Here is a 27,142-nt window from a genome sequence, read left to right as displayed (position 1 = left end):
AGCCTCATTTACCATTTAATCAAAGAAAATCTATATTTTCACTCCTTTTTTGTTTTATGTTTTTAGCACAAAGGGAGAGCACTTGGCAAAAGCTTTCAGCACCTGCACAGAGCCTAGCGTATGATAGGTACCTAATTACACATGATTTGAATGAATAAATAAGGAACTACCCCTGAGAGTATCTGGCATGGAGTCAACAGCAGTTAAGAAAAATGGGCCCTGGAACTGTGTTCTCAAAGAGGTGGAAAGAAGAGTTAACATTTCTATTGATTGTACAGGTGCTAAGAACCAGCATTGGATAAGCACCTACTATGTGCTGGACCATTTCCATACATATCCTATAATCTGCTCATGTTCTCTCTCAAGTCACTTCCTGGTTGGCCTCATTATTCTGCACCCAGGTGCTTGGATGAAAAAGAAAAGCAAGAGAAACTAAAATACATATTTCCCCTGCCTCCATTTTCTGTTCTTTTATCTCCTGATTTTCTGCCTCCTTTGAATAGCTTTTTTATATAGAATAACCACAGCAAGAGTAAAAAATAGGGGAAAGATGGGAAAGGCCCTGAGTCAGTCCTTCCTGACCCCAAAGGAACATCGTTAGGTTGGCTGACTGAATCCCTTAACATGCCATCCCCCCTGGCTCCACAGACTGAGTAACTGTACTTCAGAAACTTTACATTTTATCTCTTGACTCTGAATCCTTAAATAACATAACTGCCCAACTATCTGAGTTACCCCTTCATGTGCATTGACGATATTATTAAGGATACACATTTGACATTTTCGTTTCAGAAGTCCAGGACACACAAGATTAAAGTAACAAAACACTTTTCACCAGTGGAAAAGTACCTATGGCATGGTACTTTCACTTAATATTCAGTCAAAGTCTATCCAATTATTTCCCCTATACAGCTCATAAAATTGAATAATTCATGAATAGTTTCATCACTGGATAAATCCAGCAAAGAATCACTTAGAATAAATGGAACAAAATGCCATTTAACCAAGGCAACTTGCTTGTAACTAGCATTTTCCTATTAATTCTTGGCATAGTTTTCAGTACTTGCTTTACTAGCAAGCAAGGTGGCGCCCACATCAATCCACTTGAACTAAGGAGGGTTGAAACCCAGTCTGGCAACTACACTCAAACTATTCATGGTCAATGGGTAACAGATGTCCCGGCCAGATCACCCTCACATTTGCTTGTTAAATCTGGAAACAGTTACCTCACCTAGCAAGCTGCTAATTCCTCTTAAATTTCTTTTCTTTTTACCTGTTTTTATTCTTCCATCTCTGCTTATGACTCCTCCGGGTTCAACACTGATGACGTAGATAGGCAAATCCCACTCACTGTGAGATGCTCCCCCTGAAACAGTCATCCCGAGGGATTCGCTGGGGTCTTTTCGGACACTAACCACCTTCTCAAGACAAGTGACTGCAAGAGGGAGGTGCTAAAGGCACAGACAGAAAAACAAACATGGGTTTGCATTTCCTACATACAAAATGGCACAAATATATGATAGTGGTATTTGGTCTCACAGAGAAAGACGCACATAGAGAGAACCCTTGCTTTGCCATTCCCCCCACCCTCTAGGGCAGAGTTATATTATCCCAAATTCTATAGGCTGACTCAGAGGAAGTTCACATTTCAGTAAAAATGGAAGGAACTGTACCCCAGATTTTTCAAGTGATTCATTCCTGATAGCTGAGTCAACATTTTGGAAATAACACCCATTTCATTCATGAATATCAGGATTTTTTCCTCAGTTACAAAAGTAACCAGATTTTAAATAATAGTGCCAGTTAACTTTATGCAGGTATCAATTATAGAAATTCTCAATATAATGGATTTCATATATATGACTCTTAAAGATTCACCAATATCTAGGTTTCTCCCATTTAGCATCTTTACGCTTTAGTATTTCTAAATAATATGCAGTCAGTTGTACTTTTTCATTTTGTTACATAAAATATATATAATATAAAAATATAGTATACGCAATTTATAGTATATACTGTGGGTCAACTTTTGAAAAGCAAATTAATTAAAAGAACTTATTTTGATTTAATAGCACTAGATGAAAACCATGCAAAGCTATATGCAGCATTATCTTGAAGCAATAATGTAGAGAAGGTTAAGGGCACTGCTTATCAATGAATACATATCAATGTATACTTTTCCAAAAATGTATTCTCCCTGGTGGTGCAGTGATTTAGGCAGCGGTCGCCAACCGGTGGTCCGCGGATCACTGGTGGTCCATGAGGTCCGAAAGGTTGGCGACTGCTGAATTCTAGGGGACTAAGGCTGTGGACATGTGCACTGCAAATAAATATAACACTTGGTCAAACCTCAAAGAAGTATCTGGCTCAAAGCATAGCTATAGTTGTACCTACGGAAGGAACATTTAAAAGCACATCTGACTAAAAAAATATCAAGGTACAAATTAAGTGTAAGTGTACTAGCTCTTTTTAAAAAAAGAAGAAAAATGATTTGTATTACTATTTGCATTTCTATAAAGAAACGGAGAAAAATTGGTTTCCTGGGGGTAGGTGGAACAGGGACTTCTTAACATATCCTTTCCATTTGAACCCGCCCCTCCCCCCCCCGCCTCTCTCTCTCTCTCTCTCTCTCTCTCTCTCTCTCTCTCTATATATATATATATATATATATATATATATATATATATACACACACACACACACACACACACACACACACACACACACACTAGAGGCCCGAATTTTGTGCACTTGGGGGGAGGAATCCTCAGCCCAGCCTGTGCCCTCTCCCTGTCCGGGAGCCCTTGGGGGATGTCTGACTGCCACACAGGCGGGAGAGGCTCCTGCCACCACTGCTGTGCTCACCAGTTGTGAGCCCAGCTCAGGGCTTCTGGCTGAGCGACGCTCCCCCTGTGGGAGCACACTGACCACCAGGGGGCAGCTCCTGCTTTGAGCATCCGCCCCCTAGTAGTCAGGGCACATCATAGCGACCAGTCCACTGTTTGGTCAATTTGCATGTTAGCCTTTTATTATATAGGCTATATATTATCTATTCAACAAATCAAATGAATTCTAATTAAACAAATGTCTACAAACTGGATGGATGACATCATATAGAACTATTTTACCTGCAAGCACAGGGTCAATTTAAATGCCTCATTAGGAAGCAAGATAAGCCTAGGCTTTTGTGTGCATTTATTATCTATGATTTCCTGCGGTTTTAAGTTAGCCATGTCTCTTTTAATGGCCTCATTGTATGCACTAATGGCCTGTTACTGTACCCCTAGCATTGAACATAGCATTTAGCACACTGAAGATAGTTTTAAATACATGTTTGCTGAATAAATGGATGAATACATTGCAAATTGCCACAAATTGTTTTTGGTAGTAATAGAATAATAAGTCAGAAATTATGAATAATTATGGCAAGGTATATATTATAATTAGTACTTGTAAGGTCTGGATTGTGTTTATATAAACCCCAGAACCTTGAAGATAATGGTTATCAGATGAGGGTTATAAAACTGAAATAAGACTTTCTTCAGAGAAAAGTTTCAAAATAAGACTAGTAATAGTCCTAGCACTCCGGCTAATGCCAAGGAGTAGACTTAGAGGGGCTCTCAAGATCCATTCTCAGCACATGACCTTTCCCTTCTGAAAAGCAATTAGATGCAGGATGTCTCTTCCTTTGATCACGAGCATCTCTCAGAAGAGCCCCACTTGGAGATGCAGGCAGTTCTGAAATGCCCCCAATGTGGCAAGAATTCTAAACCCAGAGACTCCCACTGGCTGCCCTGCTGCTTCAGCTCATTCCTGGGGACATTCGTAAAGCATTTACTCCTGATGCTCTCAAAAAAGGGCTTCATTTCATTATTTCCACATGCGGGATAGGGACATCGTAAGGGTAGTTGATCAATCTCCTGAGGTGCTGTCTAAAACACAGTCTGGAATATTCTGAAAAACAAGGATAACTCACACACACATAACTCACACACTATCTCATTCTTGAACAGCTGCCTAATACTTTGTGTGGATGTGTTCTATTCCCCACTGATGACAGATTGTTTGCAGTCTTCTGCAGAATTAAACAGGGACACTGCAAACATCTTAGACTCACATATCTTGTGCACTTGTGTAACTATTTCTTAAGGCTAATGTCCTAGTATTACAATGGAGAAATCAAAGAGCCTGGCATTTTACATTTCAATAGACGTTGATAAATTACCTTTGAAATGGTTTCTGTCATTTATTATCTCGCCAAGACATTGTGAAAATACTGATTTCTCACAATTCTGCCGATACTGTTTTATCCATATTTACCAATATTTTCCAAGGTGAAAACAAAGATTCCAATAACTTAATTACCTTTCTTTGTAGTAAGTTTTAACATCTTTTATTGATATTTGGGTTTCTAACAGTAATTAGCTTAGGAGATTTGTGATAATGTGATCACTCAAGCTCCTTCTAGCTTCATCTATGAAATGGGTAAGAATGCCCATGTACAGCAAACCTGTGGCTAAAAGTAATATAACCAAGTGGAAAATAGGACTTTTTGGTTTTTTTTTAAAAAAAGGTGTTATAAAATTCATTTGAAAGTAGCAAAATTCCATATCTTAAGAAATATATCCCAGAAGTTACATTGGCTTTTCTCCTGCCACTCCAGTTAATAGGAATTTGTGAGGCTTTAATTATTTGTTGTGAATAAATATTGCTGAAATAATGTATAGATTGGCCAGCTACACCTTTGGGAAAAGGAAGGAAATATATATTTGTTTTCTACTTAGGCAGGTCCAGGCAGGCAAACCAAGACTTAACATTTTAAAAAACCAGGTAAGTGAAACGGGTGTCAGGAGGAAAATTGGGACCAGCAATCCAGGCTGTCTGATTCTAAATCCATGCTCCTCACTATCCCATTTTGCTTTTAGAGGTAATACTGAAACGCGTGATCTAAATTAACTTACCAATGTTCAGGCATCTGTCAGAAAAACACATGAAAGAACTAATCACCCAGTTTTTCCAGAGGGAGTTTAACTAGTTCATTGACTACAGAACTCAACCCAAATCAAATTGTGTCAAATAAATCACATGACACATGTTTTGGTTGCGGAAAGCTACGTCCTCCCGGCTGCAGAGGTGTGTTCATTGATGTTTTTACATGCAAATTCCTGGAGATCAGAACCTCCTTTCACTTCTTCGGTGTGGTGCTTCCCAAACGACCTTTCTGCAAACAGACATGACTGGACTACCCCAGATAAGAAATGTGTCCCTGTGTCCTGTGTCTCCCACATACTTTGTTTACCCACAGGAGAGACACACCTGCGTTAGGAATGGAAAAGCCCCAGTGCTCCCTGACCCCTCCGTACATGGCCTTGCCTAACTTTGGTTGGAGAGAAGAGAGTTAAATACAACAGGGATCTTTTCCCCCCCGTTTTCTTCCCCACACCCCTTCCCTACTTTGGAGACTTGAAGGTGCTCCCTAATGTTTAACACATGATTCATGATAAAATAGTTTAAGCTGATTAAAACATGTCAGGGCCACCAGTGTACTCTCAACTATAAAATTACATAATAGAATATTTGCTTTGGGTTTTTAAAAAGCATTTTAGAAAAAACGCATTGAAAAAACGCATAAAGATGAACATAACTACCCAGATACCTGGCAACCCAGTGTCAGACATGCATGTCCCATGCACAGCTGAGGTGCCTCTCTGACTTCTCTCGGGTCACATTCCCTTTCCTCTCTCAGAGGCAGCCACACTCCTAATCTTGATGCCTATTGTTCTTTAACTTTTGAATTTACTAAAAACTTTTTTGTCTCACAAATCTTGGTTTGTCTTCTTTGGTATTTCTTTGAGTAATTTCACTTCCTGCTTTCAAAAAGCCATGTTGTTTCCTAAACAAAATACATCTATGTCTTCATTTCATTTTTAAATATGCCACTTTTAATGTGTGTGTGGGAGCATTTCAGAAGGCAGAGAGAACTATAAATTAAAATGAAAATAATTACAATTTCTACTGGGCCAGTTTGTTATGCATGTTTTCCAGGAATTGAACATATGAGAGAGGGAGGGTTTCAGCAAAAATTTGATCAGACCCTCCTGGCTCTTTCCATGATTCATTATGGTTAGGTAGAAGGGGTTATAAAACCACAGGGCTGGTGGAAGCTTCATTCTTAGGGGTTTAGTGAGCTAGAATATAATATGGTCTTGCTAACTCAATTATAATTAGCTAATTAGGTTAAAACTTTAATTAAGAGAATAAACTAGTTTTCCATTAATAGCATTAAATTTATTTAAACACACTAATGGTATTTACTAGTGAAAAGACACCAGGGAGTGCTTATCCATAAAATGTTTTAGCAAGGAGGTACTTGGTCTGTTGAGATTGCTTATTGTAAATAAACCTGGAATTTATGGATTTATGGGGCATACCTGGCTGGTAGGCTGGAGAAAGGGGGGAGGGAGTATCCTTGTAGGCTGTGTAATTAACAGCATACAAAGCAGAGATGTTCCAAAATCAAAATTTTGAGTGTAGTTTCTACATACATTGCTCAAAAATTCAAACTTGTGAATTATTCCAAACGGAAATCTAGCCTGATGTGGTATGTAGGCATTCCCTAATCTGATGCAGGAAGAACGGGCTCTCTATCAGATTTTTTAGTTACAAGTAATTTAATGGAACCAGGTCCCAGAAGAAATGGCGGCCAGAAACTCATCACCATCACAATAGGATGCCAAGTGGAGGCAATTGGACTCAACTTGGTCTAAGCAAGGTGTGCGTTGCTTAGACACCCAACCAAATGGAGAAGTTATGGCGCTGCCTCTAACACTGGCCACAGACAGAAGGAGAAAGTGGGCTGAGCCACCTCATTTAAAGAGGGGCTGCCCATGGCAGATACATGCTGCTTCACCCCCCGCTTTGAAAAATGTTTCGGGATTTGAATTCCATTAGATAGGGCATGTGCTCTCTGGTTTGCCCCATCCCCACCACTTGCTAGTGTTACACGAACTTCAAGTGTTTATATTATTTCTCTGGGTCCTTCTGCAAGAACATACACCCTAAAATAGCAGGGGAGTTGCTCCGTTTCAGGCAGACTGGGAACTTCAAAATCCAGAAGCCAAGCAAACCTCTTGCTTCATTTCAAAGTGAATGAAAAACAGTCCTGAAACAAAATGAGTTGAAATGACATGACATCTATTTGGCTTAGACCAGAAATTATGAGGTCTGCAAGATCAGGTTTCAAAACCCTCCTGCATCTTCCTCTCTTCTGCTTGGATGGGAGACACCTGCTATCCCACCAGGCCTTGAAGATGGGACTCTGGGCTTTTATTGTTACAAGATAAGTCACACAGTGTTTAAGTGATGAAATCCAGAGATGACACTTAGAAATGTTAATGTGTGCAGCCTTCCCGAGAAATAACTCACCGCAGAAGCGGTGGACATACCCTACTGGGCCTCACCTTGGGGTTGTGGCTCCTGGCCCCTGGCCCCGAAGACCGGCTGCCGTTGCTGCTCCAGCTGGCTTCCTGAAAGATGTCAGGACTCTGCTGACGGGTCTGGCGGGACACGACGAGGTGGATGCGCCTTTCGCTGGCCTGGGTGATAAGACACAGGCGTTAGCACTCGGAGCTTCCTTCCCAAGCATCCAGGCACCAGCGTTACCAAAATGTGTGAGTTTTACCTTTTCTATGGAAAAAAGTGGTTTCTAGTATTTTTCATGGCAGTGCCCACTTGGTAATTTGGCAAGAACACAAGAGTCATGTACTTTACCCCTTATCCAATGAATGGCTCTACGGTTCACAGCCTGAGATGTTGTTTGAGAAACTTTCCAATAGAATAGGGTGTACAGTGTAAAGTAGCAGCCCTGTCAAACTCCAGGCTGAAGGTCTAAAACCAAGGGTCAGCAGTGAAGAAAAAGCAGTAGAGTTATTGGCAGGAATGTTATCGCCGCAGGAAGACAAATTCTGCGTCTGACGGTTTCAAACATCTGGGTACTGGAAACGATGAGCGCTTCAGAACGACAGGGGTGACCCAGTGGCCCTAACACAGCCCGATCAAAGCCCTTTGCCTCAACCCTTTGCTTTCCATCTGACTACATTAATTCTGACGACTAGTCCTCTCTGCCATGTGTGCTGATACTTGGACAGAGTGTTCCAAATAGCAAATACATTCCTTGTTGGTTAAGGTCCATTCCACACCATAAATGCACAGGCTGGCTTTCTGCCACCGAGGAGTTTCATGTGTGCCTGAGAGCATGAGAACTGGTTGCTGAGGCTCCAGGTCTGCAGGGCAGTGAGACAAGACCTTGGGCCTGTGAAACATACATGAACAGGGCCTCCCGTGAAACATACATGAACAGGGCCTCCCGACGGCCTGGTGAAGTAGCCCCTTGAGCTTACCCATCACTATAGTAAAAGCTAACAGTGCCTGAGGCAGGGCTAGATTTGATTAGAAAAGTCCCCTTCACAATACTAGATTTGGGGACAAGGGAGGTAGAGAAGAGAGGAGTACGTTCTAGGGGTTCCCAACTTCGTCCCACCCCCTGACCATTCACAACCACAGCAGACCTGACATTGGCCTGCTTGCCTTCTTCCATCTCAGGCATGGCCATCAGACCACAAGAGAGGCCACGAAAGGAGCCACAAAAGTCTTGCTTCATTTCTGAATTTGAATTCCATTCAGATAGGAATTCAAATGAGCTCAGAAAGTGGGAACCGAGCTGTTTGCTTCCTGACTCTCTTCTGCATCGTCCTTCCCACAGAACATAACTCACTCCCACTCTCAGGAACTAGGACTTGTTTGTGAAACCTTAAGCAGTAAGAACCCACCAATGACATCAGATCCCCACTGTGGTCCAGCACGGATCAGCCCAAACCTTCCCAACTCTGCATCCTTATATTAATAAACATCTCTCCTCAGGGCTTTCTGAAAACCTAGGGGTCAATTGGGTGGCAGTACATTAGATGAACTTTTAAGAACAACTGCTGAAACACCATAAGGGTGTCTATTGTAAACATCATGGTAGATGGTGGGCCAGTCAAATAGATTCATTTCACATAAATTTAGCAAATCCTATCAAAAAGGACTCAGAAGGAAAGTTCAAGTCCTTCGCTCACTTTCACTTCTGTGGGTCTACCCGGTACTTGCCCTTTCTCTGTTTCTTCACCTATTTCCACTCCCCGGGTGTTTTTCATCACATCTGAAGCCTGTGTCGGAACAGAACAAAAATAACCAGCCCAGGAAACAACAATGAGCAAGCTGACCTGAAGAACTAAATTCAATTCTTGGAAGAGTATTTTGTAATCACTGTCTCTTTCTTAATACTGTGAGCCTCACTTATCTCAATGAGGTTATCTTTGTGAGCTTTCTGAAGCAAAAATTATTAAGAGATAAGAAGTGGCAAACATTCAAATCAAAACGTCAATGGCTGAGCCCAAATTTGCTTATCTTCAGGGAAACTCCGATGTTTCAAAGGCTCTGGGCGGCAGGTTTGTCTCTAGGCCAGGGGTGGGCAAACTTTTTGACTCGAGGGCCACAATGGGTTCTTAAACTGGACCGGAGGGCCGGAACAAAAGCATGGATGGAGTGTTTGTGTGAACTAATATAAATTCAAAGTAAACATCATTACATAAAAGGGTACGGTCTTTTTTTTTTTTTAGTTTTATTCATTTCAAACGGGCCGGATCCGGCCCGCGGGCTGTAGTTTGCCCACGGCTGCTCTAGGCCATCACACTGTGCTGCGCTCACTCTGGACCAGGAATGTGACCTGACCACCTCATCAAAGCTGAGAAAATCCAAGACTTACACATCGAATCAGCTTGCCAGGCAAAATCCAAAATGGCAAGGAGCAGCCTTCAAGAGCTATTTAATTCACATTGCAAGCACGAATTTCTCACTGGATTTTCAAATGCTGACTTTTATTAACTTGTTGGCAGGAAGAACACTCTAATAAGTAACTCTGGTATCGATTTACGTGGAAATAAATTCCCTGCAAGGCTGGATCTGTGGCTCTCACCAGCCACCTTATAAATTGCTCTCAGCAAGGCTCTATCTGATGCACGTTCTTTCCTAGCTTTTGAAGTCGAAGGTGGAAAATGGGCTCATGTGTTTGTCCTGGCTCCTATTCCCAGGAACAGCTGGATTCAGTGTCGAGAAACAGGCCTTAGCATCTGTCTTTCTTTCCACGGAGATGAATCTGGTGTGAACGTGGAGTGAGGGTGAGAAGGTGGGCGACGGGGAGACACAGAGGGACTGAATGAAGGAGAGAATGGCAGCAACTTGTTCATTTCATACAGACACAAACATGTGCCCGGGAGAGGGGCGCAGCAGACCGCCATTTAAGTAAACGGAGGAAGAACATGCTACAGGTTGGAGGTGGGGCAGCTTCTCTCTCGCATCACTTGGGTGTTGCATTTGGATGAAAGAACTGTTTAACAACTGGCTGGCTCAAGTAGTAGGCAAGGCAAGAGCTAGGTCCTGTCACTTGAAGTTTCCTCTCCTCTCTCCCTAAGCATTCTCAGTGTTGCTCTAGGCCAGTGATGGCGAACCTTTTGAGCTCGGTGTCAGCCTTTTGAAAAACCCTAACTTAACTCTGGTGCCGTGTCACATAGAGAAATTTTTTGATATTTGCAACCATAGTAAAACAAAGATTTATATTTTTGATATTTATTTTATATATTTAAATGCCATTTAACAAAGAAAAATCAACCCCAAAAATGAGTTCACATGTCACCTCTGACACGCGTGTCATAGGTCCGCCATCACTGCTCTAGACAAACTCTGGGCACAGTGGTCACAAGTTGCACAGCCCGATTGCTGCGCCATATACTCCTTTCTCTTCCAAGAAAGATGCACGCATTAAACTCCTTCTCTCCTTTCGGATTAGAGGAAAGGGATTCTGATGACGTCCACATTCTCCACTGTGCACCTCAGCTTGTTGGCAGCCATCTGTCCCCGCAGCTGGCATACGCCAGCTCTGGGCCAGGCACGTCACTAAGAGCCTTGGGGACATGCTCCTGCCCTCAGGGCCCTTGTTCTGCTTCAGGGACAGTCAGAAGCAAGTGCCATGAAAGAGATGTGGGTAACACACAGAGTTTCAGAGGCAGAGCCAATTACGTCTATGGGAAAAGAGGAAAATCCTAACATTTAGAGAAAGCCAGAGGGTTAAAACTGAGTATCATTTCTCATGGAAAAGCTTGCTTTTGGTTGGTAGGTTTAATGGCTGCTTTTCTCTAAGCATTTGAAATTTGACTAAAAACTGCCAATAATATTTATATGATGGGAGTAAGCAGAGGCCATAGGAGGGAACCATAGTCCAGCAGCCTCATGTATAGGTAGCCCATGTAAAAATAATAAAATTTCATCTCTAGTAGTTAGAAGGAGTCTGGGAGTTCCACCACGTTCAGCCTGGAAATTGCTCCTTCCCCTATAAAATTTACTATGACTGAAAAACTGCTCGTATTGTCAGGATGCAACATGGACCAGAAACTTCGCAGAACAGAACGATGAAAATCAAAGATGCGACAGCACAAGGAGCCAGGAGAGGCATTTTGCAGAGCCAGTTATTGGAGGAGAGGGGCCTTTCTACCGTCCTGGCATTACATGGGTCCATGAGGTTACTGAGAGAGAGAAAGTCAGCCACAAATAAAGGCAGAGCAAGAGAGCACGCAGCACTTGTACTCAAGGTGTACATTTCTCACCCACCAAAAGGCTTCACCTATTCATCTGGAAAGGAGGATTGGAGTTAAACCAAATGGTTTATAGCATTTGCTGTATGTATGTATGTATGTGTGTGTGTGTGTATATATATATATATATATATATATATATATATATATATATATGCATTTGCTTAATTAAAATGTTTGGTAAACTATGCAATTTATGTGGGTTCATTGATTGTGTTTATTGCGTTAGCTTTATGAAGTTTCAAGTTAAGGGTCACCACATTCAACACTCCAATGCCAACCCCCAATGCCCCAGGGTTTTATTCGATAGAAACACCTGAAAGAGGAAAACTCTAAACTGACTGTTGGGCATGGAGGATTAGCTGCTCAGAGCAGGTAACCATATACACAGCACCCTCGACAACCCAGTATAGGCTTACAGGAGATTCCTGTTTGACTGGGTGGCTCTCTTGTTACAGAGATGAGTAAGAGGTATAGTTGGATTTATAATAATATAAGCTGTTTATAGAGTTTTTCTCCACTTAGCATTTCATCCATTAACATCAAAGGTCTTAATGACAATTTCTTTAAAAACAACCTCATTCTGCATCTACATACCCCTCAGGTTTCTTTTCCAAGGAACCCAGAGTGAGACAATCTAGCTTTCATTGATTTTCAGTGTGTACTTGTGAGGATGGCTCTTTCTAAGCTTTCTGGAGTTTGCCCCACTTCTGCTTCCCTTCCAGCAACTGCTCATGTGTTGTTCTCTGTTCATCCATCCTGTGCTCCTACAGCCCTGGGGACTATGAGAACTGGCTCCATACAGTTGGAAAGCCACAGACATGGAAGAGATGTCAGACATCATCTAAGCCAGCTTGTTCTCCGTAGCCCATGCTTCAATTCCCCTGCAAAATCCTTGCCATGCGGTCACCGACTCATGCTTCAGTGCCTCCCACGACAGTGGACTCGCTGTGTCCAAAGGCAGCCAGGCCGTTTTTAGATGCACTAATGAGCAAGTTGTCCTCAGGCTGAGTTTACATTTGCCATTCTCTTGTTTGCCCATTGGTTCTGGCCACGTCCTCCAGGGTAACCCAGAGTCAATTTCCATGTGACAACCCTCTCTGAAGATAACTCTCACTGCCCTGGCTTAGCTCTTCTCCTTTCCAGGTCAAGTATTGCTAGTTTCTTCAATATTTAATATATTTTCAAGTCATCTCAAAAACGTGAACTCTGGTCTCATTCTAATAAGAGTGTGTGTGTGTGTGTGTGTTTGCGTGTCTGTGTACACACAACAGATCTGGAGCTAGAAAATGAGTTTTAGTCTAACCATCACAGAGTAGGATGTGTGTGTGTGTGTGTGTGTGTGTGTGTGTGTGTGTGTGTGTGTTTGTTATTTATTTATTTATTTTTTGCTGGTGGACCAGTTATACCCAGAACCTCATTGATGGCGTTCCCATTTTGCCATTTCATACATGCATAGGGGACTGTCTCTATGTTTTTTGAAGCCAAGAATTCCATGGATGTCTGCCTTCATCATTACTGATGAATTGAAAAATGCCAGTGAGGTTCCAGAACCCGGCTATGGAACACATGACAGCCTTCCAGCCTGGCTCTGAGGTCATGCATGGCACACAGACCCTTCATGGCAACGCAGACAGCAGGAGGCATCAGAACAGGGCTGCTGATTGCTATGCTAGAAAAATACCAAAGCCGTCAGTTATTCCTAGTGATATGGCAACGTCCTACACAACAAGGTTCAGAAACAAAGTCCTTACCCTAACCCTCCCTCCAGTGAGCAAGAGAACTTCTGAGAAACAAAAGTACCTCTCACTGAGCAAAAGCTAGGGGGCTCCAGAAACATACATTCAGATGAGCTAATGGGGCACTGTAAGCTGCTATTCCCTCTATGAGCTCCATGAAAGCAAATCTGGTGTGTGTCAAGTTGTTCACCATTGAAATGTTAGCACCTAGCATAGTGCCTGGTACATTTTAAAAAGAATTGGCAAATACCTTCTGCTGAGAGGCTGCAGCCGCTTTAGTGAGCTCAGAGCAACCAAAGTCTGGCCAAGGAGAAAGGAAATCGAGGGAGGCTGTGAGGAAAAGGTGACGAGGAGCCTTAGGATCTGACCAGGATGGAAAACAAGATTTGACACAGCAATTTGGTGTATCTTCCCCACTAGATTCTAGCTCCATATTCACCCTTACGTTCGAAGCAGCACATATCTTTTAGGGACTAAGAAATTAATGATGATGGTGGTAGGACAGATACAGGGTCATACAGATGTCAGTGACAAGGTCAAAATAAGAATTTATTTTTGAGTCCCTGAATCTGATCACCGAGTCAATAGAATGACCCCACTCCTTTGCCTACAGCAACTTTTTTTTTTTTTTAAATGGTATCTAGAAAAACATGCACGTGAGGTAGGTTGGAGAAAAGTAGTGAAGTTTCAAGATCCTGTAATATTTGCAACGTGTAGCTGTGATGAGAGTCACTCCTAAAATTCTAAGCTGTGCAGTTTACCACGTCATGATTTGTCATGAATGTATGAAATTTAGGGCTTTATGTAAAAATTATTCGGGCTGTTAAGAATTCAGTTCAGAAGAATGTTTTAAATCTATATAGTAACCTGTGAGCATTACGTTTACCACAATGCCATGCTAAGGACATTTGTTTAAATGGGCATTTGATGCTATATTTGCTGTGCTCATCTGTAAAGAGCACACAGATCTAGCAGGTCTCATTTCACTGGCTCCAGGGAACAAAAGTGTTGCCTTTTCCCAATTAAGTAGTGGAACTCATGAGCTGGAATCGCATATTTAGACCAAGTAGGTAACGTGTGTAGTTTGTTATTCGCTTTCTGGCTCTGTCTAAAGGCCAAACACCTTCTTTTTAAAAATTTGAAGAGCCTGGTTGCCAGTTGTTCTTTGAAGAAATAACTTTTCATTTAAATAGTAATTCATGCAAAGGAGGGGGGATCACACATATGTCAGTATTAATGAAAACCCATCTTATCACCATCTCTACAACTAGCTTTGCATTTTTTTTAAGCTTCTGCATTGAGTCTGTAAGTTGCCTGAGGTAAAAAAAAGCACAAGGAGGATACTAAAATCTGAAATTCATGATTATTTTCTTTATTTATTAAATGCATATATTTGAACTCCTAAGGAAGTAGGAGCCCACTGATCCAGAATTACAGATAGATGAGAACACCTCAAAATAGGCACAACTCTCAGAATAAGTCATTCTCATGTGGAACACTGGATAGATGTAAAAGCTGAATCACCAAGGTATTGAATGTTCAGATGTTTTTTTGCCTTTAGGCTCTCAAATCTTTGGTCCATATTTCTTTGTTCTCTCATTTTAGGTTATGACACCAGCCAGTTCCACAAAGCTGTCTCTTTCACAGAGTTATTCTAGCAAGAGTGCTCAAAAATCTTAAGTCAACACAGACAAAAATACTAAGTTCTAAATCAGTCCACTGCCCGTAGTTCAAGCTTCTGTCTCCTTAGATCTCCCCTCGTCAGGAGCCTGACTCTCTCTGTCTCTAACTCTGGGGCCTGGCACCCAGGGCTGCTGCTGAGTAAGCTGAGGTTAGGACTCCACATATGTAAAGTTGGTCAAATTTAAAACAGTTGTGGTTTCCCTGTAATAACTTTTCCCTGAAATAATGTGGAGAGAGGCAGAAGCGTGGTACTGTGGGAGAAAACATGACCAGAGGACGTGTTGCCTGGGAACTTCTTTGTCAGGCAAATATGAGTCATGGGCCAGTGCTGCCACGGGTTGGTTGGAAATCTGAGTTTTTAACCTTTGAAGGGTATTTAGTTGAAGGTCCGCAGGTTGGTGTGTGTTACAAGTATCACATAAATAAATTCCACTCTTGTGATTGCTTAACTGGGTTTCCCCAACATTCTATTTTTTCCATTTCTTTTCCAACTAGCTTTGCCCAGTTTTTTAAAAAAATTTCTCCTCCCCTGCTTATAAAGCACATTGACTTTGTTTAGTAAGCAGAAGAATCTTTTAGGAAGTCCCACTATTAGGCAAGATTTCATAAATTAACGTTCTCAGGGGAAAAAATGTTTTTCCTCTTCTGTTACTAATCTACAAAAGTAGCCTGCCATATGTAATCATATGTAGGATGCCAAATTTTTCCAAATGACACAAGTAGGGGAGTTTTTGTTTTGCTTATTGCTAAGTATAAGTTGGCAGACCTTCTCCAGAATGAAAGCAAGTTGCACTGGTTGACCTGCAGAGGGCGCTAACAAGTGGAACACAAAAAGTCTAGTTTTTACAGAGAAAAAAAAATAATGCTTAGAGTGCAGTTTCTTTATGAAGAAAAACAACAAGGACTCTTTCTTTTTCATTGGTTAATGTCTTCATAAACATTGTCTATTTTCTGTCGCATTTTTTTCTCACAAACAGATAGGAATCCTCAACTTAATAATGGCCTGACTGTATTTGAGATCTGAGATAGGAATATATTCCAAGCTCTACAAGGTCAGGAACTGTGTCAGTCTTCCTCCCCATTGTACCACCCACCTCTTGGCACACAGGAGGTGCTCAGCCAATAACAACTGAACAAATTAAAGTGGACAAAAACAAAGATTCTAGCCCAGGCCAGCATGGTTCAGTTGGTTGAGCATCGTCATGTGCACCAAAAGGTTGCTGGTTTGATTCCAGTCAGGGCACATGCCTACGTTGTGGGTTTGGTCCTAGTGCATATGGGAGGCAACTGATGGATGTTTCTCTCTCTCTTTTCCTCTCCCCCTCCCTTCCACTCTCTCTAAAATCAATGAAAATATATTTTAAATAATAGAGATTCTATCTTGGGAACAAAGATTTGGTGCTTGTTCTTTGGTAAATGGGTTGACAAAAAATCCCTAGAGATAAAATGTGTAAATTATATTTTATATTTATTTACATTTTTATAATTTGATTCAATTTATTCATTCAACAAATATGTATTATTTACTATTTCCAGGCATTTCTCTAAGTGCTTGAGATATGATACTCTAATATTCTCTACTAAATTGGAAGGTAATAACTAGTTGACAGAAAAACAACATAACGCAGATTAGAGGATACAGAATTGTGAATAGTCAGTGCTATTTTCAATGGGATTGTCAGAGTGGTGTTTGAGAAGAGACCTAAAGCATGGGAGTGAGTTTACAGGTACTTGGAAGAGTCTTCCAGCCAGAAGGACAGCAAGAACGTCAGCCCAGAAGTGAAGAAGTTTTTGAAATGTCTGAGGAGTAATAAGAAGGTCCCGTGACTGAGCTGGGTAAGGAAAGGGGAGAATACTAAAAATTCTTCCCTTTGTTTAGGAAGTGAAGTTGGAGACATAAGTGAAGGTCAGACAGATTATGTATGGCTCTACAGGCCAGTGTTAGGTTTGGAGTTTTTAATATAAGTATCTTGGGGAGCATCAGAGAGCTGAGCACAAGAGAGGGAGATGATGGCCTTGACTTTGTAAAGTGGTTGTTCTCACTGCTGTGTGAAGAGCAGAGGCAGAAGACTGAGTGTGGAAGCAAGGAGACTAGGTAAAAGGATCTTGCGGTGGCCAAACCAAAGCTGATGGCCTGGCTGAAGGAAGGTGGTGACAAATGGATTGTGGGAGGGGGATGTAAAAGGAGTAAAGATTCTTTCTGGCCCAAGTAACTGGGTAAATGGTGTTTCCATTTTTAGAGACTGGGAAAGACTAAGGGAAGAGCAGGTATGACAATGGGTGGAGTGGAAGGAAGCCAAGGGTTCAGTTTTGGACATTAAATTTGAAATGCCTTTTAGACATGCACATGGAGAAACCAAGCAGGCAGTTGAGTATGAGATGTGGTCTTTAGAGGAGTTGAGGCTGGGCCTGTGCACTTGGGAGTAGCTGGCATAAACTCTGGAAGGGAAATGCCTCTTGTGACTCTGCTTTTATTTACTGCCTGCATAACCTCACATCCTGTTGGGAAGATCCATGAGGCGGAGAATCACCTTGGAATTAGGACATCACTGAGAGCCACAGTTCAGGAGCCAAGGCACAACGTGTCCTTCCTATTCTGGTGGATGGAGCAAGCAGGGCAAGGCCCCTTGTCCCCTCTGCTCAAGTTGTCCACATTTAACATGACAGTCTCCTCCACCATGTGGTTCTCCTCAAAGAACAGGGATAACACACGCATGATACTGAAATGTGTTGCCAATATCGGGAACTCCATGGCTGGAACCCGAAGGTGGGAAGATTTATTAGGACGTAGATAATCAAGTCCTTAGGGCAGGCTCTGCTATGTCACCCTCCATGGATCTAGGTATAAGATTCAGTCAACTACTGATGCGAACTCACTGTTGAAGTCACTTCAGTCGCTAAGTGGAAGCTGACATGATGGGCTGGGGAATGGCAGATATTCGTAAGACACCATGCTCCAGGCATTAACCACTTCCCTACAGGCTTTAGCAACATGTTATTTTGTGTTGTATCTCCTTAGAACGAGTCTCCCTGCCTCGCCCAGAGAACTTCTAATTTCTCAAAGCCCGGGTTCAAGATCTTCCTCCTCTGAAAAATTCCTAGGCCCATCTACGCAAAAATCTGCCATAGAAGTGGGGCTGTGCACCGTCCAGCGATCCTGTGGACGGAGCCACTATAGGATTGGCTAAGGCCACACCATGTGGCAGTCATTTAGAGAAAGCCCACCTCCCCTATTGGACTGTGGGCTCCTTTGGGAAGACAGCCAGAGTGTCATCATCTCTCTGTTCTCTGCACCTCACCCAGGACTAGTCAAGCAGCAGAAACGTAATACATATTAAGTTAAGTGAATGAATGGGTTAGAATTAAAAACACACACACAACCCCAGAACAAAGCCTGTTCTTCTAAGAAAAAGCTGGAAGCTCAGTGAGCTTTGGAAAAACTAATGATGACTCAGCTCAAGTCAACAAGATGCATGCTGGGGGTTGATGACATCACACTGGTTGGAAAGTGAATTATTCTGAACCAATGTTGCGCTGTTGGGAACTCTTATTTGCCTGAATGATCAATAATTTCTCTCTCTCTTTTAGTAGGGGACTTCCTCCAAAGTTCATACTTCAGTTTCTGTGGGCTTTCCAGGGGGGCCTGGACGTAGCCACAGAGATGAGGCTTAGCCTTAGCCAATCCTATAGTGGCTCTGTCCACAGGATCGCTGGAGGGGGCACGTTATTTGCTTGAGTAATGTTCTTACCTGGCCCTTCGATCTTGACTCCTCGAATGGGAGGCACTGTATGTCACATTGGTAGTAACAGGACAGATGGTCAGGGTGATGGAGTTTCTGACCCGGATCTAGGAAAGACCTGTGACCCACCTGGATCAGATGAGCTGCGCTCTCTGGGCTGCCGTATCTGAGGTCATGTCCATTGATGGCTAACACGCGGTCGTTCTCCTCCAGCTGACCGTGTCGGTCCGCCACACCGCCATCCAACACGTTGAAAATGAATACCCCGGGCTCATCCACCTTGCGCACCAGTTTTATCCCCAGCTGCTCCTCAGGGCTGCTTTTGTTGAGAATCACGTGGAAGCTGTCATCGCGGGGCCCGCAGCTGTCCAGCGCCTGCCCGTTGCTCCTGCTCCGGAGCTTCTGCTCCCGCAGCACAGTCAGCCACAGCACCCGGCAGGGCTGCCGCAGCAGGCGCAGCGCGTAGTTGTGACGGACATTGCTGATGTCCATCCCGTTGACCTGGGGGAGGGGACTCAGCTGTCAGTTCCGCCTGCCACGCCCCTTCCCAAGAGGCCTAGGCCCACCGAACCACCAGGGCCGGGCCTCGGAGCCGCTCTGCTCTGTCCAAATATCCCCATCTTCCCACTTTTCTCCACGTGACTTGCCGGGAGGTCACCTGCACCACCGTCACAGGTCTCAGTGGAGACCATCTTTCTGCTCCCTCACCCTGACACAAGCCCCACATTTGTTTATGCAATCAGACTCTCATGTTTTCATTTGGAGTTGGGGGGAAAAAGAAATAAAAAGTAGGAAAAGGCAAATGATAATAGTAAACTGCTGTTCAATTCAAACTGAGGTGACATTTTCTTTTCCAAAGCCCCCAGATGAATTTTTCTCCCTGGGTCACCCATACTGAGTGTCAGTCCCCACTACTGTGTGTGTGTGTGAGAGAGAGAGAGAGAGAGGAGAGAAGAGAGAGAGAGAGAGAGAGAGAGAGAGAGAGAGAGAGAGAGAGAGGATGTGTGTGAGAGTGTGCATGAATGTGCTTGTTTATTGGTAAGTGTGTGAATGTGAGTGCATGTGCGTGTGTGTGTGTGAGAAAGAGAGAGAGGAAAGAGAGAGAGAGAGAGAGAGAGAGGATGTGTGCGAGAGTGTGCATGAATGTGCTTGTTTATTGGTAAGTGTGTGAATGTGAGTGCCTGTGCGTGTGTGTGTGTGTGAGAGAGAGAGAGAGGAAAGAGAGAGAGAGAGAGAGAGGATGTGTGCGAGAGTGTGCATGAATGTGCTTGTTTATTGGTGTGTGAATGTGAGTGCCTGTGCGTGTGTGCGTGTGTGTGTGTGTGTGTGTGTGTGTGTGTGAGAGAGAGAGAGAGAGAGAGAGAGAGAGAGAGAGAGGGAGAGAGAGAGAGAGAGTCAGGTCTGCAAGGTCTTTTGCCCATGTTCTCAACAAAAGAAAAAAAAATCTCTGCAGTTTCAAACAAACTGACGTGAATGGAAGTTTCTAGGCTCTTTTATTGAAAGGCTGGGTCACTTTATGATGCCACTTAAAGATCCTCAAGCTCAGCCCTCTCATTTGTGCCTCTTTAAAGATCTGCCTCCGGATGGATGCCTGGTGGCGCTTTCTGGTTTTGATTACCCAGCTAAGCAGGCGCAGCCCCTAGTGGTGGGCGCTGCTCTGGAAGAGGAGAGTCACACCTCTGTGACTCTGTGCTTAAGGAGTGAGGCCCCACAGAAGAGAAACAATCTTCTTGAATTTCTATGGTTTGGTAAGAAACCTGGGGCTTGCAGCCAACTGCTAGAGGAGCTTCGCAGTGAGATTGTAAAAGGCCTTCCTGCAGCGGACAGTCGCCAGTTCTCTGCTGCGTCTCCAGGGAAGGAGGGAGGCTCTGCCTGCACAGACAAGGCTTGCCACCTCTGCGCAAGCCCAGGTGAGCTTCAGGACCTGGCTCTGCTTGGCTGCCTTATCCTCTGTCTGGTTTCCCCCATCACGTCCAGGCCAAGAGAAGGTCAGGGCTGCCCGCTAAACAGTCCTGGCAGCTCTTCTGCCTGCAAGTGCCAGTTGAAGGCCGTGTAAGAATCAAAATGTTTTATTATGTAACCGTCCCAGGCAGCATCGTTTCCACCAGAACTGGGAGGACGCCATGCGGAGCATCGCAGATCGCACACGCTGACTGTCCCTTGGGGTTGATGGGCCCTGCCTTGAACTCCACCCTTGAAAGCCAATCGGAATTTCAGTTTTTTTCTACGATAAGTGCTTTCAATTTTCTCTTATTCCAAAGAGTGAGAACTGGCCAAAGAAACTGCTCATGAGGTATCAGGAGCTGGCCCCTCAGTAACCTAGAAGGGGTGGGATGAAACTGTCATCTGAGTATCAGACAGGAAATATATGACCAGGGAGAAATCCCTTGTCCCTTTTGGCACATGCTCGGCTTGTGTCTGATAAACAACTCTTCCTTTATCCTTTCTCTTCTTCTGAAAATTACTCCCTGATGTCCTTCCCCTCAACCAAGCCTCACAGGACGGGCCTGCCCAAAGCTTTCTGCCCCCCACCTGTCTCCCTGGAATGTCTGTGGCTTGGCAGGAATAATTTAGGGGTGACATTTTTTTTTTCATGGAGGGCCACTAAGCAACAGGAAATTTACTTTAGAGTCGTGTGTGAATGCAAATGATTAGATAAAATACAAAGTGTTCCATTAGTCTACTTTAAAAACAATTTCAGAAGACATATGCTCCAGTTTTGTATTATTTTATATTATATTACATAAAGTAGGAGGGAGGGGCAGAAAGAAGGAGAGAGAGAGGAAGAGGAGAAGGAAGAGAGGGGAGGTAGAGGAAGGGAAGAGAGAGGATGGAAGAAGCTAGAGGGTAAAGAAAGAAGGAGGGGAAGCCAGACAAAATAATAGAGATTGAAAGAAATATTTATATAAAGAGAGCCTAAAGAAGAGTGAAAGAATGAGAAAGACAGAGAGGAACAAAGACAATCTCAATTAAACTGTAAATCTCTTATTAAGAACATATCAACATAGTAACTATGAAAAGTAATTGCTCCATATTTATTTTAGTATTTCATCCATGCATCCATCCATCCACCCACCCACCCAGTTAGTTGCTCTGAGGTGATGTTTATTAAGCCCTTTTCATGGCCTCACAGCCATGGTCTCTACCTTTAGTATGATGTCTCCTGGCAGCAGCCGGCCGTCCCTGGCAATCACCCCATCACGGTAGATGTGCTGGATAATGATATGGACCAGCGGGGTTTCACTGCCTCCCACGAGCCTAATGGAGAGGCTCTCGTTGGGATCCACTCTATTAATCTTGATGCTGGTAATTTCACCGTCTGGAATCAGGTGATACAACCTTGGAAAGACTAAAATAGACAAAGACAGTATTTACTTTAAGACGCCCACCCAATGGACATTTCCAACCACTCTTCCTCTTGCCAAACTTCGGTTTCAGCCAAGCTAAACTCTGCATGCATGTTTTCCATTTTCCTTCCTGCGTGCCAGCATACGTTTCTTTGCCTGGAATGGTTTTATTCTAGGCCTGAACCCAAGTCTTCCTTCAAGGCCTGCATAAAATGATCCTTTCCAATTAAACTCTGCCCTGACCCCCATTCCCTGTTCTCTCTAAACATCCCATTTCCCATAAAACTCTTCATTTTCATAGCATTCAACCTTCTGTTATTTTTCCTGCCCATTTCTTTAAAAAAATGTTTTATTGATTTTTAGAGAGATGGGAAAGGAGAGGGAGAGAGAGAGAGAAATGATGAGAGAGAAACATTGATTGGCTGCCTTCTGTATGCCCCCTACTGGGGATCGAGCCCGCAACCTGGGCCTGTGCTCTGACCACTGAACCACACTGGCCTGGCTCATGCCAATTTCTTATATCTCCCATTGAACTCTAAGATACTCGAGGACAATTTCTGGCTCCTCCGGAGTTCTGTGCACAGGTCCCTGCACACGGAGACTGCAGCCAATGTTTGGGTGAACAGGAATGAATGAGTGAATGACCCGCCCTTATGAAATGGACTGCAGTTTCCTCACTTACTTATCAAGGAACAAAACAGAATAAATCTGCGCTTCTGCTCTCTCAGATCATTTTGAAGATTTCTTCCTGAAAGTCCCCACTTTCCAGCTTAGGGACTCTCTACCAGACATGTTTGTCAATAAAGGAAGTCTAACAGCCTGATTCATGATCAAGAAAAGAGCCGCAACCTCAGTCGGTGGCTTTAAGAGGTTTGGCCACCGATCTGCCACCATCACTAATTCAGAGCTAGGAGACTCGGAGATCATCATGGGTGGCATTTGCAAACTTGATTTTTTAACTGAGGACTCTTCTTTCCCGTGAAATACGTCACACGCCCACCCCCACCCCACTGTGCCCACACGCAGATCTGCTCTAGTCGGTGTGCAGCTGTGGATAGCAAGTCGAGCCTTTATCTTTCAAGTGAGGACATTTGAGCTCAGCGGGGGGGGGGAGTGATGTGACTGCTTGGAGGTCATGTCACTTAGTTAGGTGGCCCTCGGAGCCAGGTCAGAACCCAGGGCTCCTGATGATCACCCTTCCCATCACCTGCCTCAGGTGTGCCTGGAGCCGGGGGTTCCCAGCCCGGTGACAATCCCACAGGGGCTTTCCCTGTAGGTCTGTTAGCCGGCAGCACCCCCAGCACTGCTCTCCACCTGGGTTTGGAGAGAAGTGACCAGAGGCGATGCCGTAAGTGCCGGCCAGGCTACACCGAGTGGGAGGAGGAAGCACGCCTCCCGAGTTGCTTGAGGCTGAGTTCGGATGAGGAGGGCGGAGAAGCTTCTGTCTCCTGTAGCTGCTGACAGCTGCCTCTGCCCCCAATTCTCCCTTAATTAAGTCATCTGGGAAGATCAAGACCGCACGCCTGGTTCCGCATAGTCCACTCTTTGTGACTATTATCAAAACCCATGACCCTCGTCCATTTTTCCTAATGAACTCAGTTCACTAATGAGCCCTCAACTCTCTAGGAACAATACAGAAAGAATTCAAGTTATTTCTACATTTTGTAGAACATGAGAAACAAAGCAATTTAGCGGCCAGAGAGAGCCAGAGACATTGTAAATTCGGGTCCTTCACCTCCACTGGGATTTAATTTCAAGTGAGTGATTGGCTTTGCTGTGAGGCTGTGGGCAGCCGTCTTAATCTGCCAGTTCCTGGTGCTAATAGCACAAGGGTGACTGAGGTCAATTAATGTTTAAGCTACTCCAGTTACATTAAGTAGATATACCGCAAGCATTTGTTGGAACAGGTTTGGTGACAAGGGAATGGAAATTTTAAAAAATCATTTCGAGCAAAGAAAGATTTAGAAAGAGTCAAAGCTGCCAATTTTTCCCCTCTCCTCCCCGTCTCTCCCAACAGATTTACTAAAACCATACATCCAAACCTAGTTGATTTGATAATCCGAGAGGACACACCCAATAACGCTTGTAAATGATGCTAATTAGGGCCACCCCAGTGAGACCCCAGTGCCCTTGAAGAGTTAAAGTAAGTTTTAAACTGCCAAACTCGTGTTGGTCTAGGACAGTGGTCGGCAAACTCATTAGTCAACAGCCAAGTATCAACAGTATAATGATTGAAATTTCTTTTGAGAGCCAAATTTTTTAAACTTAAACTATATAGGTAGGTACATTGTTATTAACTTAATTAGGGTACTCCTAAGGCTTAGGAAGAGCCACACTCAAGGGGCCAAAGAGCTGCATGTGGCTTGAGAGCCACAGTTTGCCTTGAGCTAAGTGATTGGCATGCACAATTTTTTGTTTTGTTTTGTTTTTTGTCCTAACAATCTTATGAAGTAGATAATTATTATCCCTGTTTTTTTTAGATGTTGAAACACTGAAGCTTAGAGAAGTTCAGTAACCTGGCCAGGGTCATGCAGCCGATAAGTAGTAGAGACAGTCTCTTTACGGATATAAAGGTATGGCTAACCCACACCACGGGAGTTCACCAGTATCACTACCAGCCCCACTGGGTCCTCAGACCTCACCCTATTCCAGGGCAACAGCTTCCCAGAGCATCTCAGGCAATCTATTCTCTCCCACTCTAGGCCTCCTGCACACAGAACACGGCTGCCACCCTCATCTTTTTGAAACATGGCTCCAATCCTCAACAATTCCACCCAAGTTTTCAGGTGGATACAAGTCCAGACTCTTAATGGCATCTAGCACCCTCTCTGATCTGACCTAATGAATCTCCCACTACTTTCCAACACAGTCAAGATCTCAATGCCCACCCAGATCTGAAACCATTCCTTAAACATGGACAACACTGCCCTCTTGGAACTGACGCTGCTCTCCCTGTGGCTGCCATTGTCATTCATGCGCACCTCACTCTATGGCATTCTATTTTCTTTTAGTCTTGAACGAACCTCTTGAAGCCAGGAATTGGATTTTATATGCTTCATAAAAAATTGCAGAGCCTTGGCTAGTGCCTTATACATAGAAACCTCTTATTAAAAATGTTTCTGGAATAAACATGCAAATAAATCTTATTCATGCAGGAGAAAACTTTATATAGAGTGTCATTAAGGAGCCTTTACTAAGAAAGGAAGACTGGCATAAAGGAAGTTCTAATCATGTCACGTATTCATTGCACACACGTTCAGCAAACACCATTATGCACCAGATCCTGTGTTTGGCTTTGAGAGTACAAAAGCTCAGAAGAAGAACCTCTACCCTTATAGGTACAGTTATAATGAATGGTGGTCATTGCGATAATAGAGAACCAGGTGCTTGAAGAATACAAAAGAAGGGGGACTGAGGGAATCAGGGAGGGCTTCCAGGAAGAGGCAAAGCCTAGGCTGGAAGGAGGCATTAGAATGCCAGATGAAGGTGAGTGGAAGTGCAGGCTGGACAACAGCATGGAAGTGAGCAAAAGAGTATTTACAGGACTGGGATAGTAAGTCAGGATAGTTAATGCAAGCAGTGTGTGTGTGAGCACGTGCGTGCATGTGTATATGAATGAGCATGTGCGTACAGGGTGAGAGGTGATAAGTGAGCAAGAAGGGGTGTTATAACACTGCTTAGAAATTCTCTAAAGGCAGTGGTTTGGGGTCTACCAACCAACCCCCCAGAGAGAAGGGTACTTAACCAGTAGTTAAGAGAGGGGGTTCTGAAGCCGGAGACCTGGTTTAAAATCCTAAGTGTGCCATTTTCTAGCTGGGTGACTTTGGGCTAGTAATGTCTCTGGGCCTGTTTCCTCATCTGTAATATGAACATGATAATCCCCTAGCGTTGTGATATCGGAATGACTTAGAACACTACCTAGCACCCAGAAAAAGCTAGTTTTTAAGCTAATAGTATTACTACCCTAAATTCTAATATAAAATGAAAAGAAGGAAACGGACAGTATTTCCTCAGCTCCATTTATATTTGAGAAAACACGTAGGATCTAAGACCCAATAACAACTTCGCGTGGATTCTGGAGCCACATTACCGGCGTTCAACATTTGGTAAGGCACTTTGGGCAAGCTAAGGAACCTCCCTATGCCTCCGTTTCCTCGTCTGGCAAACAGCTACTTCCTAGGGTTGTTGTGTGGATTACGTGAGCGAATGCATGGAAGACACTCAGAACCATACCATCATACCTAGTTGTGATAAGGACCACCAGTAGCTACACAGCCTTTACCAGGCACTGTTCTCACTGCTTTTCACTTACCAACTCTGATTATTCTTGGTATGTGTTAAGCTAGTACCTGAACGTAAGGGTTCTCACCGCGTTTCCCTCAGCCTGTGGAAAAGGAGAACAACAATTTCTGCTTGCAGTTACTTACATGAGAACCAGGCTAAGCGAGGTAAGAAATATGTTATACCCTTGGGAAGAGAGTTGCCACAGAAAGCGAGTGGTGGTCAGGTTGTCATCACGCAGACATGATTCTGGAAGGCCAGCCCATTCCCAGCCCATTCCCAGCCTGCGGGGAGTTCATTTACCTTCAGGGGGAGTGGTGCTTTCAGAGTTTCCTCCGCCCTCGTCGGCTTGATTGGCCTCGGCACTTCCACTCTTTGTCCTTCGCAGAACACTCAAAGCTCGGTTTATTTTTTTAAACGATCTGCTTCTAATAGAGGATCGCTCGAAGGGCCGTGCTGAGGAAAGGAGAGAAGGAACAGTGGCCACACGGGCACAGAAACCCTCCCTTATGCGCGTCCGGTAAGACGTGCGCAGGAAAACACACACGGTGATCGCTGCTGGGTGGCAGGGCGATAGAATTCACTTAGGAACGTTTTCTAAATTTTTCTACAATGAAATTGCACGGCTTGTTTAAAATCTGCTTTTTTTTTTCCTAGAATGGACT

At 43.7% G+C, this 27,142-nt stretch overlaps 1 protein-coding gene across 1 annotated transcript in view; it reads right to left on the bottom strand.

Annotated features, from left to right (window-relative positions):
- The window catches only part of LNX1 (ligand of numb-protein X 1), an 87,845-nt gene that overhangs the window by 8,099 nt on the left and 52,604 nt on the right, over window positions 1–27,142 (bottom strand). Inside the window, exons 3-7 of the mRNA XM_081088639.1 lie at window positions 26,781–26,933; window positions 21,996–22,198; window positions 18,979–19,350; window positions 7,461–7,595; window positions 1,274–1,451 (exon numbers count right to left, since the gene is read on the bottom strand). Coding sequence (XP_080944765.1) covers window positions 1,274–1,451; window positions 7,461–7,595; window positions 18,979–19,350; window positions 21,996–22,198; window positions 26,781–26,933 — 1,041 coding nt within the window. The remainder of the gene's footprint in view (window positions 1–1,273; window positions 1,452–7,460; window positions 7,596–18,978; window positions 19,351–21,995; window positions 22,199–26,780; window positions 26,934–27,142) is intronic.

The sequence above is a fragment of the Myotis nattereri genome (genome assembly GCF_964212035.1).
Source record: "Myotis nattereri genome assembly, chromosome: 1".
Taxonomy (NCBI): Eukaryota; Metazoa; Chordata; class Mammalia; order Chiroptera; family Vespertilionidae; genus Myotis; species Myotis nattereri.
Note: the sequence above shows the minus strand (reverse complement) of the source record. Positions and strands in the feature narration are given on the sequence as shown.